This window comes from Lagopus muta, chromosome 25 (genome assembly GCF_023343835.1).
Source record: "Lagopus muta isolate bLagMut1 chromosome 25, bLagMut1 primary, whole genome shotgun sequence".
Lineage (NCBI taxonomy): Eukaryota > Metazoa > Chordata > Aves > Galliformes > Phasianidae > Lagopus > Lagopus muta.
The window spans coordinates 4,348,547-4,363,899 of NC_064457.1; the positions used below are offsets into that span (position 1 = coordinate 4,348,547).

At 49.7% G+C, this 15,353-nt stretch overlaps 3 protein-coding genes and 1 pseudogene across 3 annotated transcripts; 2 read left to right on the forward strand and 2 right to left on the reverse strand.

Annotated features, from left to right (window-relative positions):
* Positions 1–4,131: 4,131 nt before the first annotated feature.
* On the reverse strand, positions 4,132–4,446 carry LOC125684735 (feather keratin 1-like). The gene has a single exon (XM_048927155.1). It carries the CDS (start codon positions 4,444–4,446, stop codon positions 4,132–4,134), a length of 315 nt encoding a protein of 104 aa, XP_048783112.1.
* Positions 4,447–5,282: 836 nt separating this feature from the next.
* Positions 5,283–6,934, forward strand: LOC125684361 (uncharacterized). The gene is made up of 3 exons (XM_048926495.1): positions 5,283–5,477; positions 6,097–6,249; positions 6,599–6,934. The coding sequence occupies exons 1-3, from the start codon at positions 5,283–5,285 to the stop codon at positions 6,932–6,934; spliced, it is 684 nt and encodes a 227-aa protein (XP_048782452.1).
* Positions 6,935–10,805: 3,871 nt separating this feature from the next.
* On the reverse strand, positions 10,806–12,126 carry LOC125684362 (uncharacterized). The gene is made up of 4 exons (XM_048926496.1): positions 12,062–12,126; positions 11,707–11,767; positions 11,491–11,643; positions 10,806–11,141 (listed from the first exon to the last, which is right to left on the reverse strand). Exons 1-4 carry the CDS (start codon positions 12,124–12,126, stop codon positions 10,806–10,808), a joined length of 615 nt encoding a protein of 204 aa, XP_048782453.1.
* Positions 12,127–12,291: 165 nt separating this feature from the next.
* LOC125684363 (feather keratin 1-like) lies at positions 12,292–14,981 on the forward strand (annotated as a pseudogene).
* The last annotated feature ends 372 nt before the right edge of the window (positions 14,982–15,353 follow it).

A 15,353-nucleotide genomic window follows, 5' to 3' on the forward strand; every position in this document is an offset into this window, starting at 1 on the left:
AATACAACTTCAGCAAGTCTGCGGATGTCACCAACTTGTGTGATGCCTTTCCAGGTCAAAATTCTGAAGCCTTTAATGTTAATAAACATAAAATCAGGAAAGGAGCATGGGCATGCCCACAATTTCAACAGCTATTTTCTTTCTCACCAGATGGCATTTGCAGACTTGTGCCCATATTTAATGTAGTTAACAGTTATTAGCTATTCATAGAATTTTTGTTGTGTTTAGAGAAATTTGTAGAATATTCCACAGTTTTCACAGTACATGTTTAAAGAACTAGAAGGAAAAAAAGCATCGAATCTCCAATCTGCTCCAGGTGTGTTAGCAAATAGTCCTAGTTCAGGTATGATTTCACTTCAGAATAAAAAAATACATGTGCATAGCACAACAGCAGCTAATGAAGAAAAGCTACATACATACTTAATGAGTCCACATACCAAAAAACAAAGAAAGGAGAAAGTAGAGGAAATGCATTATGCTTGACTATCCTCATCTCTTTCTAAGCCTAGGTGATGAGGGAAAGGCTGTCACTGTAATTTGCTTAGACTTTAGTCAATAATTTGGCACTGTTTCCCACAGTATTCTCCCAGAGAAGCTGCTTGGGCAGGTACACTATTTGCTGGGTAAAGAACTGGATGGAGGGCCAGGCCCAGAGAGTAGTGGAGAATGGAGTTAAATCCAGCTGGCAACTGGTCACTACTGTCACTACTAATGTCTGCAGGGGTTAGTATAAGGGCCAACTCTGTTTAGTACCTTAATTGATTATCTGGATGAGAGGACTTAAGCATACCCTATCTGTAAGTTTGCAGATGACACCAAGCTGGGAGGAAGTGTTGATCTGCCTGAGGGTAGGAAGGCCCTACAGAGGGATCTGGATAGGCTGGGTTGATGGTCTGAAGCCAATGGAGTGAGCTTCAACAGGACCAAGTGCCAGGTCTGCACTTTGGTTGCTAATTCCTTTGCAGTGCTACAGGCTTGAGGCAGAGTGGCTGAAGAGGATCTGGGGACATTAGATGACAGCTGCCTGAACAAAAGCCAGCAGTGTGCCCAGAGGTGAGGGAGAGAAAGCTGAAAATTCAAGAGGGGTCTGTTTTACACTGCAGCATGGTCTCTGGTTCTCTCTGCAGTCCTCCCTCCAAGAACACACACCTGAAAAGAGTTTGCTGCACTTTGGAATGCTCGGTGTATATCATGATCATGGTTTGTGTATAGCTCCATGGCAAAGTTTCTTGGTAAAAACAGGTCAAGAACATCACAGCATGAGGCTACAGATGGGCCTCTGGAGCCCTGGCAATTTTCTGCAATGAAAACAAATGTCATTTAGACTCTCCCTCTAAATAACATTTTTGTAACTATTTCCTGTAGAGCTAAAAATGTTCTCTTTTTTTCTCCGCGTTCTTCATTCTGTCTCTACTTCTATCCACCAAGGGCAATGTATGCTTGCAACTCACAGTTCTTCAAGTGTTCTCTCCTTGTAGGACTGACTTTGAATGAAGAGACTCGTATGTTTTAGGAAAAGGAACTAGCCTTTAGTCTGCTAATTTCCTTTAGGGGAGGAAAATATACCAGAAGAGGGAATCATTGATAGATTACTTGTATGCCTGTCCTAAGCTGCAGAATCTTAAGCAGAACCTGAATCAACCATTTCTTCAACAACCATTTGCTCCCTTCTCATAGCAACTGGGAGAAATGACAGGAACCTTTCTTCAGGGTCCCAGGTCATTCATGACAGAGCATGCTTGACTTCTGCAAAACTCACCCTGGGCAACAGTGAGCCTTGCCTTGCCCCCTTCTTGTTCTCATATTTAGAATAAAATAGTTCATTTGGATAGGACATTCAGCAATCATCCAGTCGAACTACTTGACCGCTTCAGGAGTATCCAAAAGTTAAAGCGTGTTACTGAAGGCATTATCCAAATGCCTCTTGAACGCTGACGAATCTGGAGCATCAACAACCTCTCTAGAAAGCCAGTTCCAGTGTTTGACCACCCTGTCATTAATTTTTTTTTTTTTTTAATGTCCAGTCTGAACCTTCCCTGCTGTAGCTTTGTGTTGTTCCCACATTCTGTCAGTGCTGTCTGGACTGAAACTGTGACATGAGGAGGGCAGAGAGCAGAGCTAACTCAAGATAAAGCGAATAATTGTATGCATTTTGATGCACTAGCTAAACACAGTCCTGTGAACAGTGAAAATATGCAACCTTGCTTTCCATTTTGATAAAGGAGTTTGAGAACAGGTTTCAAGACCGCAAAACGAATATCATCAAATTTTGGGTATATTTGCGACTCTTTTCAGTTGACTTAATGAATAAATTACCTGTGAGTTTTCAAATGGAAATTATGGAGTTACAATCAGATATTCAACTAAAAAAAAATGATCATATCTCTTAACTAGGCTTTTATAAGAGCTATTTTGCAGAAAAAAATATCATTCGCTTTGCAATCACACCTTATTTTCCTCATTGCTTTTCAGAAGCATGTATATTTGAAGTATGTATATTTGTGAACCCATATTGACTGTGTTTGATAATAACTTTGTTCTTTAACTGTCATTCAGTAACCCTCAGGATAATCTTTTCTATGACTTTTCTAGAGCCTGAGGTTGGAGTGAGAGATCTGCATTTTCTTGCGTCTTTTACAGGTCTGCATCTTTTCTTGGGTCATGAATTGGCTTCCTGTCATGAGAGACCTCCCCAGACTCCTACAACCTTTGATAAATTGTTGAGAGGGATTCAGCTGTAACATCTGCTAATTCCTTCAGTACTCTAGGGTAAAGCATGTCAGGATCCATTGGCTTACAAATGTTGAGCTGATGTGACTGCTTCCTTGCAATTCTGGTGAGTACAGATGGGAAGTCATTGCTCCTCCAATCATAGTGCTCTAACTCTGAGGTCTGGGCAGCCCAAGGTCTGTCACTGCTATTAAAAATTGAGACAATAAAAAAAGCATTAAATGCCTCTGTCTTTTCCTCATCTTTACTTGTTAGGTGACTGTATGCAACAAGTATCTGTACAGTGTTTTTCTTCAGCATATTCTTGCTGTTGGCATACCTGAAAAAGTCTTTTTTGCTGTCTGAGACTGTGCTAGCCAGTGTTAACTTGAATTGATTTATCTAGACATCTTCTTTTTTCTTGAAGAATAGACAAACAGAAGGAAAAGCAGCTCCTCCCTTGCTGGCAGTGTATACTGACAAGCCCTAAATGTTAAATAGCATGTACTGCTCTCCAAACATAGGGATAGTGACGAGTTGCCCCCGAATCAGGGTTATGTGTAGTTGTGAATTTTAAGAGAATTCATGAACACTTCCAGGTTCTTTGACAAGAAAACCAAACCATGTGTACCTGAAAAGCAGAACAGCATCTGGAGGAAGACAAATTCCATTTCCTCCCCTCTCCAAGTGAATGTGGGTCTGCAAACCTCTGGTGCATCCAGCAGAACTGACTGCTTAATCAAGGCCAGCAGTGACCAAGCAAGATGTACATTGTGTCTGAGAGGACACATCAGAACAGAGAGGCAGCAAAGATGGGACTGAAAGCGAGAGACACTGTGGGACTGTTGAACAACATCTGCATATGGGAGTGGTAGTGCTTTCCCAAGGGGACCCACAGTACAATGTTTCACTGTGCCCACCCTCTGGAAAAGTGGAATGGTTCTGGCGTGACCAACATACCCACTGACATCGATAGAGCAACTGCTTTCCTACTGGCAGCTGGAACCTGAAGTGTCCACCAAGGAAGGATAACACAGAGGCAAAGGCTAGGATGCAGCAAAAATTTAATGAAGCAAAGGAGGGAAATGAGATCATGGGGAGGAAAGACTCTGGTGCAGAAAGCATTAGGGACAGTTGATAGTCTGCGCTGCATGATCACAGTGGACACGTTGCCAGCTGTCCGTCTGCCCTTTCCACAGAAGGCCATCCGATCAGATCCTCCCTATGCTGGCTTTGTGGGACAGACTGTCCAGGGGACCACAATAGTGAGCAGCAATGGTACAAGGAGAAAAAAAGGGAGTGGGAAAGGCAGAAATGGACCATGTCTTTTGAGAGCGCAGGCTGAACGCCAATGCTCTGTCTCAGTTCTGCTTCAAACTCCTGGGTCCCTGGAGTCTTTCTCCAGGGCCGCTGCCAGCAGCTTTAGCAGGGGAGGCACCGCCTGCCACAGATGCCGCTGCCAATGCCAGAGAGGCCAAAGCCTCCAGAGGTGATGGGCACGCCCTCAGAGCTGAGGATGCTGCCAACTGCAGCGGAGGTGGAGGATCCCACGGCGGTGTTCTGCGGGAAGGAGCTGAGGATGGGTCCAGGCAGGGTCACCACCACGGGAGAGGGCTGGATGAAGACGTTGGAGTCCTGGCACTGCCTGACGCAGGGCTCGTTGCAGCTGCTGCCCAGAGGGGTGGGGCCGCAGGGCTGGCAGGGCAGGCGTGGCACGCACTGGTCGTAGCAGGACATGTCTTGTGTCTGGAGGGGCACCTGTTGGCACAGAGGGTCAGGAGGACACAGAAGAGAGAGAGGAGCATCCCGCCATCCCAGCAGGAGAGAGCCAAGGCACTGTGCTCGCTGAGGAAATGAATGCCGTGTAAGGAACCTCATGTTTTTTTACTTCCCTTTGATACCAATGGTACTGCCTAATGTGCAACAGCTGTCTGCCTATGCCCTGCCTACGATGAAGGCACTTGCATGCATAGAGAAATCCCAGAAGATGAGGGGGTGGTGGAAGGGATTTGGACTCACCTTGTTCGCAGAGAGATGGAAGCAAGGAATGGATGAGGGAATGAGGAGATGAATATACTTTTATACTGTTCCTCCACTGCCTCAGGCCCATAATCGCTCCACTCAGGCAGTAATTTTCCATGAGACTCACCTCAAATGCAAATAATCCTTCCTAATGGTGCAGGTTGTGGTTTTGTCTCCCTCAACTCTGCAATTTCATTTCCTCATTTTTGACATGTCTACTTTGTCAAGATAACTTCCTTCAAGTGTTGCGTGAGTGATCTAAGGATTACTCCAGTACAGCAACATCACAATCAACAGAATAGGAGCAGAGAGTGAAGGAGCAGGTGTGTTCAGTCAGTGGACAGGGCATGGCTTGGGAGTTTCTGGAGGAGGAATGGTTGGTAACTCCCTTAATAAGAATAGAACCAACTCCTCAAAGCACTACAATCTGCAGTCATGCACCTAAGTCTTCTCTTCCTTTACGGATATGCGAAATGGTTCATTCTACTCCCTCTCCCTTTAATCTGACAGTCACTAGCCATTGTGCAGCAAGATCAAAACCTCCAGCCATCATGGTATCTGCAGGAGGAGCAACTCAGCAGGATATAAACAAACCAGGAGATTTCTTTTCTGTGGAGCTTCCTTCCCTAAATGACAGAGAAGCTCTGAGGAGAGGTGCTGTATTGCACCCCATCCTCACTGAAAAGGATGGTGTCATGTTGAATGTGAATGTGAAAGGAAGCATTGGCATCAGTGTCCATGAGATGGTAGCGATGAATATCCTAAAGGCAGGAAAGTGGTCACAACAATATCACAATTGTGGACTTCTGGAGAGCTGAAAGAGGCCATTTCAAGAAACCAGAGGGTAGATTATCGTAAGACCCCAGAAGAAAGAGAAGCCCATGGAAGCTGGTTAATACACAAGGATAACCTCCTGGAAACTCAGGAGAGACGCAACAAAAAAAAGAGTTCATAAGGTAAGTGCAGGGAGGCCTGCATGGGGAGACAAAAAATACTTGGCCAAACACAAACACAAAAATACGAAGCAAAAGTTGGTGATTGGGAGAAGTGTCCCAAAGACTGGAGGAAAGATCATGTCACTCCTTTTTAAGAAGATCAACAAGAAGGAGCAAAGGAGCTGCAGGAGTGTAGGCCAAAGTCCTATGGACCTGATGGAGCAGTGCATCTTGAGAATCCTTTCCTGGCACATGAACAATGCACTTGCGATGCATCTGTCACCCCTAGTGACGTGTTTCTGCAAGGAAACTCCTTGTGCCTGTCAACCTGGAACTTGAAAGGTGTCCGCGCAGCCAATTTGTGAAGGTCGGAAAGAAGGAAATGAAATGTCAGGGTTGACAGAAACAAAAACCCAACCTGTGCCATTAGGAGGGAGAATTTACATTTGAGGTGAGTCTTGTGGAAAATTACAGTGTGCGTAAAGAGACGGTGGGCCTGGGGCAGTGCTGGAGTGGTATAAAAGCGGGCCCAAATCCTCTCTCAGTCATTCGCTCCTCTTGCCTCCATCTCCCAGGGAACCAGGTGAGTGCAAAGCCCTTTCACAACCTCTTCTTCTTTGGGGATTTCTCTGGACATACAAGTGTCTCCACGTAAGGTTGCGTTTTGGGAAAGCAGCCTACTGTGCTATGGGGAATGGGGCAGCACGTGCGAGCTGGAGGGATGCTGGGTCTTGCACGAGCTGTGCTACGGGCTAGGCATAAACTCGGTAGCGATTGGCTGTACCATTGGAGCTTTAGGGAAGAACTGGAAAACAGATTTCCTTACACAGCCTCCATATGCCCAGCCAGCACAGTGCCTCGGCTCTCTCCTGCTGGGATGGCGGGATGCTCCTCTCTCTCTTCTGTGTCCTCCTGACCCTCTGTGCCAACAGGTGCCCCTCCAGACACAAGACATGTCCTGCTACGACCAGTGCGTGCCACGCCTGCCCTGCCAGCCCTGCGGCCCCACCCCTCTGGGCAGCAGCTGCAACGAGCCCTGCGTCAGGCAGTGCCAGGACTCCAACGTCTTCATCCAGCCCTCTCCCGTGGTGGTGACCCTGCCCGGACCCATCCTCAGCTCCTTCCCGCAGAACACCGCTGTGGGATCCTCCACCTCCGCTGCCGTTGGCAGCATCCTCAGCTCTGAGGGCGTGCCCATCTCCTCTGGAGGCTTTGGCCTCTCTGGCATTGGCAGCCGCTTCAGTGGCAGGCGGTTCTTCCCCTGCTAAATCTGTTGCTGATGGCCCTGGAGGAAGATCCCCAGGGTGCACAAAATCTTTGTGGGACTTGAGACCAAGGAATGGAGCTAGTTCGATTACACTGCAAATGTGATCCATGTCTTCCTTCCTTCCCCCTTTTCTCTCTCTCATTTCCTTCCTGTGCCATTAGTGATCACCATCTGCTCCTCTGCACAGTCAGACCCACAATACCAGCGTAGGGGGGGACAGGATGGCCCTTCTCCCGCTGTGCAAAGGGCGGATGGATGGATGGCAGTTCACCCATTAGATTCATGCATTGCGGGCTGTCGTGTGTTTGTGGTGCTTCCTGAATGGGTGGCATTGTTTCTCTCTTTTGCCTCAATAAATGTGACTGCATCCTAATCGTTGCCCGCGTTGTTATCCATTCTCCTCTGGAGCCTGTGCCATGATGTCTTTGGGGAGAGATGTTTCTCTGTAGTCATTCTGGGAAGTGGTGCTGACTGCTGATCTGAGCAATTGGTAAGATATCTCAGGAATGTTCACTTGAACCCAGGGGCTGAAAGGCCTACTGCCTGCCTTGTCACGGGCATAGATTGATCTAGTTAAGTCCGTGACAGCTCTGAGAGTACGAAAGTTGTACGTGGAGTGAAGTCTGGATGGCATCAAGCCAGCAGCCAATCAGGGCTTTGACAGAACCTGTGTGATGGTGGCCAGCTGTGCCCTGTGACTATTCTGCAGGTCCCTTTCCTTGGCTGCCAGTCCCTCTGCAGCCTTTGCTGCTGGACACTGCACTTTGTTGGAGAGCTCCCGAATGGCCCCATAAGCCGGTGCAACGTCCCACATATGCAAAAAAGAACCCGCCAGAGTCTCGGTCGCTCCTCGCTGTCGGTGATATAGAGATTACAATAGGAATAGGAGTAGGAGAAATGAGAGGAACTCATGTGTCAAAATCAGTACAGGGTAAGAAGCGAAGGAAAAACTAAAGCGGGAAAGGAAGGGGTGTGAAGACGGCCACTTGTCAGATCCTAGCAGTACAGCCCACTTCTGAGGAGTGGCTCCTCTGGGAATTACTCTCCCCGGTTTAATTGCTGTGCACAATTTGATGTGTCATGCAATATCCCAAGGGTCAATTTGGGCCATCCCCTAATGTGCTGTCCTATCATAATCTTCTATCCATTGTGGTGGCTTCTGACTGATAGCCAACAGAGGTTGATGGGACCACTCTCTCACTCGCCGTCCTGAAAGAAATAGGGGAGTGAGAAACCTGAATGGGAAGAGAAGGCTCACGGGTTGAGATAAGATGAAGATAATTAAAGGCAAGCGAAATGGGGAAGCATGCAGAGGCTGCATGGAAGCAAAGAGAGAGAAAACAGGTATGTTCTTCTTCCCATCAGGAAGTGATATTCAGACATGTCTGAGGATGCCCGGCATCCAATTCCTTAGGAGTGGTAGGAGAGGGCAGATGTTTTTGCAAGAAGACTCTCCTGTCCTCCTCCTCTTTGCTCAGCCTTTCTTGCTCAGTGTAATGTGCCATGGCCTGGAATTGGCCTTGGATCTTTTGGTGCCAGCTGCCCTGTTGAGGCCTCCTCCCCACTGCTTGCCATCCCCCAGCATACGGGCTTTGATCTGAGATTGGAGAGAACCTTGATGCTGTGCCTGCAATGCTCTGCAAGATGCAGTGGTATGATATCGGTCAGAGATTCACAGATTTTCAGAGGTTGGTACTACATCTGGAAATCATCCGTTCCAAGCCCCTTGCTAAAGCAGATTCCAGACAGAAGGTTGCTGAGGAAAGTGTCCAAGACTCTGACTCACAAGAATGGGAGGAAGGAGGACCCGAGGAACTAAAGGCCGGTGAGTGTCACCGCTGTGCCTGGGAAGATCATGGAACAGATCCTCCTAGAAGACGTGAACATGAAGAAGGCACATGAGGGAAGAGTGGGTGATGGCAGATAGCCATCATGGCTTTGCCGGAAGAAGGTTTTGTCTGACCATTCTGATGGCCTTCTGTGATGGAGTGATGTCGTTGGTGAAGAAAGGGAGAGTGGCCAATGCCATCTACGTGGGTTTGGGCAAGGCCTTTGACGTGGTCCCCCCTCCATATCGTTGTGCCTGAATGGGAGAGATACGGTCTTGTGGGGTGGACTATTCAGTGGGTAAGGTAATTGGTTGGTAGGCCAAAGACAGAGGGGTGTGGTGAATGGCACTATATCCAGGGGGAGGCTGATTATGAGCAGTGTTCCCCAGGGGCCTGTGTTGGCTCTGGCACTCCTCAACATCTTCATCGATGACCTGGACGATGGGCTCGAGTGTACCCTCAGCAAGTTTGCCAATGACACAAAGCTGAGTGGTGTAGCTGACGTGATAGAAGGAAGGGAAGCCCTGCAGAGGGATTTTGACAAACTCAGCAGGTTGCCCGTGTGAACACAATGAGGTTCAACACAGCAGAGTGCAAGGTCTTGCGTGTGGGTCAGGGTAACCCCAAATATGTGTAGAGAGTGGGAGAAGAACTCTTTGAGAGTAGCCCTGTGGAGAAGGTCCTGGGTGTCCTGGTGGATGAAAATGTAAACATGAACCGTGAGTGTGCTCTTGCAGCTTGGAAGGCCAATGGTATCCTAGACTCCATCAGAAGAGGGGTGGCCAGCCTGGATGGTGAGATGGTTGTTCCTCTCTACTCCGCCCTTGTAAGACCCCACGTGGAGGCCTGTGTCCAGTGCTGGGGCTCCCAATACAGGAAAGGTGTGGAGCTCCCTTCTGTGAGAGGACCCAGAGGAGGGCCCCAAAGATGATTAGAGGACTGGAGCAACTCCAAGACAGGCTGAGGATGCTGGGCTTGTTCAGCCTGAAGAGGAAAAGGCAGTGAGAAGACCTCATTGCAGTCTTCCAGTATTTAAAAAGGGGAATTATAAACAGGAGGGGAATCACCTTTTTACAAGGGTAGACTGTGATAGGAAAAGGGGGAATAGTTATAAGCTCAAGGAGGGAAGGCTTTCATTGGATGTCAGGGGGAAGTTCTCTCTTTCCGAGAGAGTGATGAGGTGCTGTAACAGGTTGCCAGAGGATGCTCCATTCCTGGAGGTGCTCAAGACCAGGTTGGATGGGCCCATGGGCAACCTCTTCTAGTCCCAGATCTGGAGGTTGGTGGCCCTGCCTGGGGCAGGGCTGCAGAACGCGCTGATCTGTGTGGATCCTTGTGACCCAAGCCATTCTGTGATTCTATGATTCTGTGACAGAGAGGCAGCAAAGCTTGACCTGAAGGCCAGGGAAAGTGTGGGACTTGTGGACGCTTTTGTCAGGTGGTAGTGGCAGTTCTCTCCCATGGGAGCCAACTGCTCACTGTTCCAGCTTAGTCGTGGTGGGGAAAGGGTCGCCACGTGCCTCACACGATCTCGGAAGTCTCCAGAGCAGCTGATGATGTCCTGCTGTCACCTGGAGTGTTTGCAGAGGAGAGTGATGATGCAGAGGCACAGCCTGAGATGCGGCACAATTTTATTGAGAGAAAAGAGGGGAACAAAATTGCTCCAAGGGGTGGCCAACATTCAGGAATAAGCAGGGACAGAGTCGGCACTGTGTGGCCATGGTGGATGTCCCACCTGCTGTCCATCTGCCTTTTTGGCAGAGGAAGAAGGGCCATCCTGTCCTCCCCAAGCTTGATTCCTGGGGTTGACAGACCAGAGGGGCGTAAGTGACAAACAAGGCATCAGGAGGCAAAGGAGAGAGTGGAAGAGGGGAAAGGCAAACATGGACAATGCTTCCGGAGCGTCCATGGTGGATCTGTTCATTTGCAAGAGTGTTAGCATTGCTTGTAGCCTACGAAAACAAGATCCTGATGGTCCAGTGCAGATCTGTGAACAAATTCTGGGTCCTGGGAGGTCTTTCTCCAGGGCCGCTGCCAGCAGCTTTAGCAGGGGAAGAACCGCCTGCCACTGAAGCGGCTGCCAATGCCAGAGAGGCCAAAGCCTCCAGAGGAGATGGGCACGCCCTCAGAGCTGAGGATGCTGCCAACGGCAGCGGAGGTGGAGGATCCCACGGCGGTGTTCTGCGGGAAGGAGCTGAGGATGGGTCCGGGCAGGGTCACCACCACGGGAGAGGGCTGGATGAAGACGTTGGAGTCCTGGCACTGCCTGACGCAGGGCTCGTTGCAGCTGCTGCCCAGAGGGGTGGGGCCGCAGGGCTGGCAGGGCAGGCGTGGCACGCACTGGTCGTAGCAGGACATGTCTTGTGTCTGGAGGGGCACCTGTTGGCACAGAGGGTCAGGAGGACACAGAAGAGAGAGAGGAGCATCCCGCCATCCCAGCAGGAGAGAGCCGAGGCACTGTGCTGGCTGGGCATATGGAGGCTGTGTAAGGAAATCTGTTTTCCAGTTCTTCCCTAAAGCTCCAATGGTACAGCCAATCGCTACCGAGTTTATGCCAAGCCCGTAGCACAGCTCGTGCAAGACCCAGCATCCCTCCAGCTCGCACGTGCTGCCCCATTCCCCATAGCACAGTAGGCTGCTTTCCCAAAACGCAACCTTACGTGGAGACACTTGTATGTCCAGAGAAATCCCCAAAGAAGAAGAGGTTGTGAAAGGGCTTTGCACTCACCTGGTTCCCTGGGAGATGGAGGCAAGAGGAGCGAATGACTGAGAGAGGATTTGGGCCCGCTTTTATACCACTCCAGCACTGCCCCAGGCCCACCGTCTCTTTACGCACACTGTAATTTTCCACAAGACTCACCTCAAATGTAAATTCTCCCTCCTAATGGCACAGGTTGGGTTTTTGTTTCTGTCAACCCTGACATTTCATTTCCTTCTTTCCGACCTTCACAAATTGGCTGCGCGGACACCTTTCAAGTTCCAGGATGACAGGCACAAGGAGTTTCCTTGCAGAAACACGTCACTAGGGGTGACAGATGCATCCCAAGTGCCCGAGGCATTCTGTGCTACAGGCACAGTACGTGTCTCAGGGGAAATGTCGTGACTTATTTGTAACCACCTTATCAGCAAGGAAGGCATGTGCTCCTACCAGTGCAGCCCCTTTCAAGACACCCAGAGCCTTTGTTGCCTGCATTCCCATTTGGTCCTTCTCCCTCCCTGCCTGTCCCTCAGGCTGCTCATTCCCTCGAAAGGCAGGTGCGCAGTTCTGCTGCTTGCAAATGCCTTTGCACACAGCTTACTCTTCTAGGAACACAATCGAATGTTCACTGGCCATCATGCACTCCCGTGGCAGTTTCTTGGTCATCGGTCTACCCATGCCATAAGCTTTTTTGTGGAACAACATTTCCTTCCCGAGCCTTGTTCTTTCACAAAAAGTCCCATGGAATCTGGCCACTCCTCTAGAGTAGATGGCTGTGCTGGTTTTCTTGTCAGCGCCTTGCTCCGTCTCCTCTAGGAATGGAGTTACTCTATGCGCGGAGGATCCCCCCATGGTGCTCAGGTTGGCAGACAGCACACACAGGGTGCCAAATGGGTGGCTCATAGCCCATCCAAAATCAGATTCAGAATTGCCAAGTGTCAGGAAAGTCTCTTCAGTAGCTTGGCATCTCAAGGTATTCTCTTGGTACTCTTGGAGCGCATCCCAGCTCCCTCCATGCCCGCAGGGCAGGGAAGTACTTTGTGTGGGAGATCTTTTGTGGTGATGGCCTTTTTGATCACATCCATTCCACAAACATCCCCAGCCATCTGACAGTTCTGGCATCTACCAGGTTTCACTTGTTTGACGAGAGGACACATGCCTCTCCAACAGAGCTGTTTTTTCACGAGGCAGAGAAGGCCTCTTTCAGAACACTGTTCACTATTCTTCAACAGCCTCACTATGGCCATCTTATTGAGGACAGTTCCAGAAGCCTTACTGAACTCCAGCAAGAATATATCCTGTTCTCTTCCCTGTCCACCAGGCTTTCTGTTTCATTGCAGACACATATCAGCTGGATCTGACCTTGACTTCTCCATGGTGAATCCATGCAGATTACAGCATCCGATACCTTCTAACTACGTGTGCCAGGAAACAGTTTTCAGGGTGCACTGCTCCAGCAGCTCCATACGACTGAAACGTACAGTCCAGTAGCTCCCTCGCATCTGCTTCTTGGTCTTCTTAAACAGGACTGATATGCACCTTCCCCCATTCTTGGAGGCACTTCTCCCAGTCACCAACCTACGTTGGTGATGAAGAGTGGACAGCTCCCTCAGCACTCATGAGTGCATCTCATCAGGGGACAAATGAGCTGAAGGTGTTAGAAATATGCAGTTTGCTCAGGTTTTCCTTGACCCAAAATTACATCTCGATAGCTCCCGTTTTTCAGCCTGGCCTCTGAGCCATGCGATTCCTAAAAACCACGCTTGCTGGATAAGAAAGAAAGAAAGAAGGCAATCAGGACCTCAGCATTTTTGCTGCCCCGAGAAGCCAGGTCTCCTACTTACTTCAGGAGAACACTCACATGTTCTCTTATTTTCCTGTAAGCACGGAGACCCCAGTTGAAGCCTCTTTTGTTGCCCTTGATGTCCTTTGCCAGATTGTATTCTATCAGCCCTTAGGCATTCCCCACCTGATCACTGGCTGCATGGACACTATGGCTTTATTCCGCCCAGGTTGCCATCCTTGCTTCCATCCTCCACATGCTTCGTATTTCTTCATATTTTTGTTCTTTAGTATTTCCAGCAGCTTTGCTTTCCCCCGTGTAGGCCACCTGACACTTTTACCTGGCAGAAATCTTGGTGGCTGGAGGTTCTGAGCTTGCTGCACTATTGCCTGTGACTGTCAGACTTCAGTGAGAGGAGGGGAGTTGAGAGAACCAGGTAGCATGTCTGCAAGGATGAGAAGGTGCTAAGCTGCAGATGATAGTGCGGTGAGGAGATGGCTCTCTTTCTACTCAGGCAGTTGCCAACCATTCCTTGGGTCTCTCACCGGAGCACTTGAAAGAAGCTATCTTGGCAAAATAGTCATGACAGGAATGGGGAAATCAAATGGCAGAGTCAGGGGAATAAAAACCACCAAGTCTGCCATTAGGAAGGATTATTTGCATTTGAGGTGAGTCTCTGGGAAAATTACTGCTTGCTTAGAGTGTCTGCTGGCCTCAGGCAGCACACAAGCAGTATAAAAGTGGGGCCCAACTCCTCTCTCAGTCATTCGCTCCTCTTGCCTCCATCTCCCAGGGAACCAGGTGAGTGCAAAGCCCTTTCACAACCTCTTCTTCTTTGGGGATTTCTCTGGACATACAAGTGTCTCCACGTAAGGTTGCGTTTTGGGAAAGCAGCCTACTGTGCTATGGGGAATGGGGCAGCACGTGCGAGCTGGAGGGATGCTGGGTCTTGCACGAGCTGTGCTACGGGCTAGGCATAAACTCGGTAGCGATTGGCTGTACCATTGGAGCTTTAGAGAAGAACTGGAAAACAGATTTCCTTACACAGCCTCCATATGCCCAGCCAGCACAGTGCCTCGGCTCTCTCCTGCTGGGATGGCGGGATGCTCCTCTCTCTCTTCTGTGTCCTCCTGACCCTCTGTGCCAACAGGTGCCCCTCCAGACACAAGACATGTCCTGCTACGACCAGTGCGTGCCACGCCTGCCCTGCCAGCCCTGCGGCCCCACCCCTCTGGGCAGCAGCTGCAACGAGCCCTGCGTCAGGCAGTGCCAGGACTCCAACGTCTTCATCCAGCCCTCTCCCGTGGTGGTGACCCTGCCCGGACCCATCCTCAGCTCCTTCCCGCAGAACACCGCCGTGGGATCCTCCACCTCCGCTGCCGTTGGCAGCATCCTCAGCTCTGAGGGCGTGCCCATCTCCTCTGGAGGCTTTGGCCTCTCTGGCATTGGCAGCCGCTTCAGTGGCAGGCGGTTCTTCCCCTGCTAAATCTGTTGCTGATGGCCCTGGAGGAAGATCCCCAGGGTGCACAAAATCTTTGTGGGACTTGAGACCAAGGAATGGAGCTAGTTCGATTACACTGCAAATGTGATCCATGTCTTCCTTCCTTCCCCCTTTTCTCTCTCTCATTTCCTTCCTGTGCCATTAGTGATCACCATCTGCTCCTCTGCACAGTCAGACCCACAATACCAGCGTAGGGGGGGACAGGATGGCCCTTCTCCCGCTGTGCAAAGGGCGGATGGATGGATGGCAGTTCACCCATTAGATTCATGCATTGCGGGCTGTCGTGTGTTTGTGGTGCTTCCTGAATGGGTGGCATTGTTTCTCTCTTTTGCCTCAATAAATGTGACTGCATCCTAATCGTTGCCCGCGTTGTTATCCATTCTCCTCTGGAGCCTGTGCCATGATGTCTTTGGGGAGAGATGTTTCTCTGTAGTCATTCTGGGAAGTGGTGCTGACTGCTGATCTGAGCAATTGGTAAGATATCTCAGGAATGTTCACTTGAACTCAGGGGCTGAAAGGCCTACTGCCTGCCTTGTCACGGGCATAGATTGATCTAGTTAAGTCCGTGACAGCTCTGAGAGTACGAAAGTTGTACGTGGAGTGAAGTCT

Bases quoted from the DNA above. Each gene is read 5' to 3' on its own strand.
- LOC125684735 (XM_048927155.1), bottom strand. From the start codon at position 4,446: ATGTCCTGCTACGACCAGTGCGTGCCACGCCTGCCCTGCCAGCCCTGC.
- LOC125684361 (XM_048926495.1), top strand. From the start codon at position 5,283: ATGGTATCTGCAGGAGGAGCAACTCAGCAGGATATAAACAAACCAGGA. The intron at 5,478-6,096 runs GTAGCGATGAAT...CTGTGCCATTAG, and splicing joins GCATCAGTGTCCATGAGATG to GAGGGAGAATTTACATTTGA. The intron at 6,250-6,598 runs GTGAGTGCAAAG...CTGTGCCAACAG, and splicing joins TCCATCTCCCAGGGAACCAG to GTGCCCCTCCAGACACAAGA.
- LOC125684362 (XM_048926496.1), bottom strand. From the start codon at position 12,126: ATGACCAAGAAACTGCCACGGGAGTGCATGATGGCCAGTGAACATTCG. The intron at 11,644-11,706 runs GTCGGAAAGAAG...CTGTGCCATTAG, and splicing joins CGCGCAGCCAATTTGTGAAG to GAGGGAGAATTTACATTTGA. The intron at 11,142-11,490 runs GTGAGTGCAAAG...CTGTGCCAACAG, and splicing joins TCCATCTCCCAGGGAACCAG to GTGCCCCTCCAGACACAAGA.